Source organism: Ictalurus punctatus, chromosome 7 (genome assembly GCF_001660625.3).
Source record: "Ictalurus punctatus breed USDA103 chromosome 7, Coco_2.0, whole genome shotgun sequence".
Classification (NCBI taxonomy): domain Eukaryota; kingdom Metazoa; phylum Chordata; class Actinopteri; order Siluriformes; family Ictaluridae; genus Ictalurus; species Ictalurus punctatus.
Window position 1 is genome coordinate 29682600 of NC_030422.2, and position 2500 is coordinate 29685099.

Sequence of the window (2500 nt, forward strand, 5' to 3'; positions counted from 1 at the left end):
TGCATTCCGAGTATTTAAAGTTGTTAATGTTGGCGCAGTTAGAGGCAGGATGTGCATTCCGAGTATTTAAAGTTGTTAACGTTGCCTCGGTTAGAGGCAGGATATGCATTCCGAGTATTTAAAGTTGTTAACGTTGCCTCGGTTAGAGGCAGGATGTGCATTCCGAGTCTTTAAAGTTGTTAACGTTGGTGCAGTTAGAGGCAGGATGTGCATTCTGAGTATTTAAAGTTGTTAACGTTGGTGCAGTTAGAGGCAGGATGTGCATTCTGAGTATTTAAAGTTGTTAACGTTGGCTCAGTTAGAGGCAGGATGTGCATTCCGAGTATTTAAAGTTGTTAACGTTGCCTCGGTTAGAGGCAGGATGTGCATTCCGAGTATTTAAAGTTGTTAACGTTGCCTCAGTTAGAGGCAGGATGTGCATTCCGAGTATTTAAAGTTGTTAACGTTGCCTCAGTTAGAGGCAGGATGTGCATTCCGAGTATTTAAAGTTGTTAACGTTGCCTCAGTTAGAGGCAGGATGTGCATTCCGAGTATTTAAAGTTGTTAACGTTGCCTCAGTTAGAGGCAGGATGTGCATTCCGAGTATTTAAAGTTGTTAACGTTGCCTCAGTTAGAGGCAGGATATGCATTCTGAGTATTTAAAGTTGTTAACGTTGGCTCGGTTAGAGGCAGGATGTGCATTCCGAGTATTTAAAGTTGTTAACGTTGGCTCAGTTAGAGGCAGGATGTGCATTCCGAGTATTTAAAGTTGTTAATGTTGGCGCAGTTAGAGGCAGGATGTGCATTCCGAGTATTTAAAGTTGTTAACGTTGCCTCAGTTAGAGGCAGGATGTGCATTCTGAGTATTTAAAGTTGTTAACGTTGCCTCAGTTAGAGGCAGGATGTGCATTCTGAGTATTTAAAGGTAATGTTGGCGCAGTTAGAGGCAGGATGTGCATTCTGAGTATTTAAAGGTAATGGCGCAGTTAGAGGCAGGATGTGCATTCTGAGTATTTAAAGGTAATGTTGGCGCAGTTAGAGGCAGGATGTGCATTCTGAGTATTTTAAGTTGTTACCTTTCCCCCGATCAGAGGCAGGATGTGCATTTTGCCCGCGTGACTGGCTTTGATCGATGACACCATCAGGCACGTGCCACACAGGATGACGTGTCGGCGGCTCCAGCGGTTCACGGGTAGTTGAAGTTTGCCTTTGCGTACGTTGTACGTCCCAGAGAGCTGCACCCGCTCCGAGCTCGCCATGTTGTACGGCTTCCCTGCAGGACACACACACACACACACACACACACACACACACAAACAACGATAAACAAACAAGCAGCAGAAAACAATGTGGAAAACATTAGAAGGTACCCAATACTGACGCGCTGGAGCCACACTGCGAGTTCAATCAAATATCAACACTACCGCCTACACTCATCCACAGTCTACTGACTCGAGCGTTTCTACTGCCGACATCCTGGGTTTCACACCGCCGTGCTGTTTAACGTCGCCAGCAGCTGATCTTCAGGTCCGGCTGAACACACTGAGCTCTGTGTTCATGATCTTCACATCTTTATTTCTAACACCAACACCAAAAATTCACACCTTACTGAACGCTTTCATCCCTCCACCAAACCGAGACCTCGTCTACGGAGCGCTTCACCCCAAGTGCACGGGTCATGGTTTCTGCAACGGCGGACATGATTGACAGGTGAGTAGAGAAGCCTCCTGATTCTAACTGGTTGGACGTTGGGTCACATCGTTCGTTCTCGGCGATTTTGCAGACGACGACGACACCAAGCGTGCGTCTTTAAAGGCGGCTGCTGATTGGCCACGCTGTCGGTGACGTAAGGCCGATACGCTGTCCTCGACACGGGGGGAATCCACTTTGCGCTGTGATTTTCTTACAACCCCAGTTCCAAAAAAGCTGGGACGCCACGTACGTTGAACAGTATACTGGAATCGTTCCACCGACTGTAGACGTAGTTTTTCGCAGATTGGTGAACTTCAGCCCGTCTTCACTTCTGAAAGACTCCGCCTCTCTAAAATGCTCTTTTTTTTTTTTTATCCCCAATCATCTTACTGACCTGTTCCCAATTCGCCTCCAGCTGTTTCTTTTTACTGACGCTTACGTTTCCAGCCTTATGTTGTCCCGTCCCAACTTTTTTGAGACGTGTCGCGTCCGTCGAATTCAAAGTGACCTCATTTCTTCCTTAAAACGGTACATTTCCGCAGTTTAAACATCTGATATGTTTTCTACGTTCTACTGTGAATAACATACGCGTTCGTGAGATTTGCGAACCACCGCGTTCGGTTTTTTAGCGTCCCAATTTTTTTGGAATCGGGGTTGTATATAGCAGGACTTCATTTGATGTTTCATGAAACGGATTCTGGAGAGCCGCCTACAGGAAACCGTTATCACTCGCTCTAACCGATTCAGCTTTAATATATTCAATCATGTTTTATCACTGGACCAAGTGGCGCTTATTTAAACTCGGATAAATATAGCAAAGGTCTCTCTC

The 2500-nt window shown here is 45.8% G+C and overlaps 1 protein-coding gene across 1 annotated transcript in view; it reads right to left on the bottom strand.

Annotated features, from left to right (window-relative positions):
* Positions 1-2500, bottom strand: part of phlpp1 (PH domain and leucine rich repeat protein phosphatase 1) — a 76708-nt gene that overhangs the window by 31778 nt on the left and 42430 nt on the right. The window contains exon 2 of the mRNA XM_017472082.3: positions 1056-1252. Coding sequence (XP_017327571.1) covers positions 1056-1252 — 197 coding nt within the window. The remainder of the gene's footprint in view (positions 1-1055; positions 1253-2500) is intronic.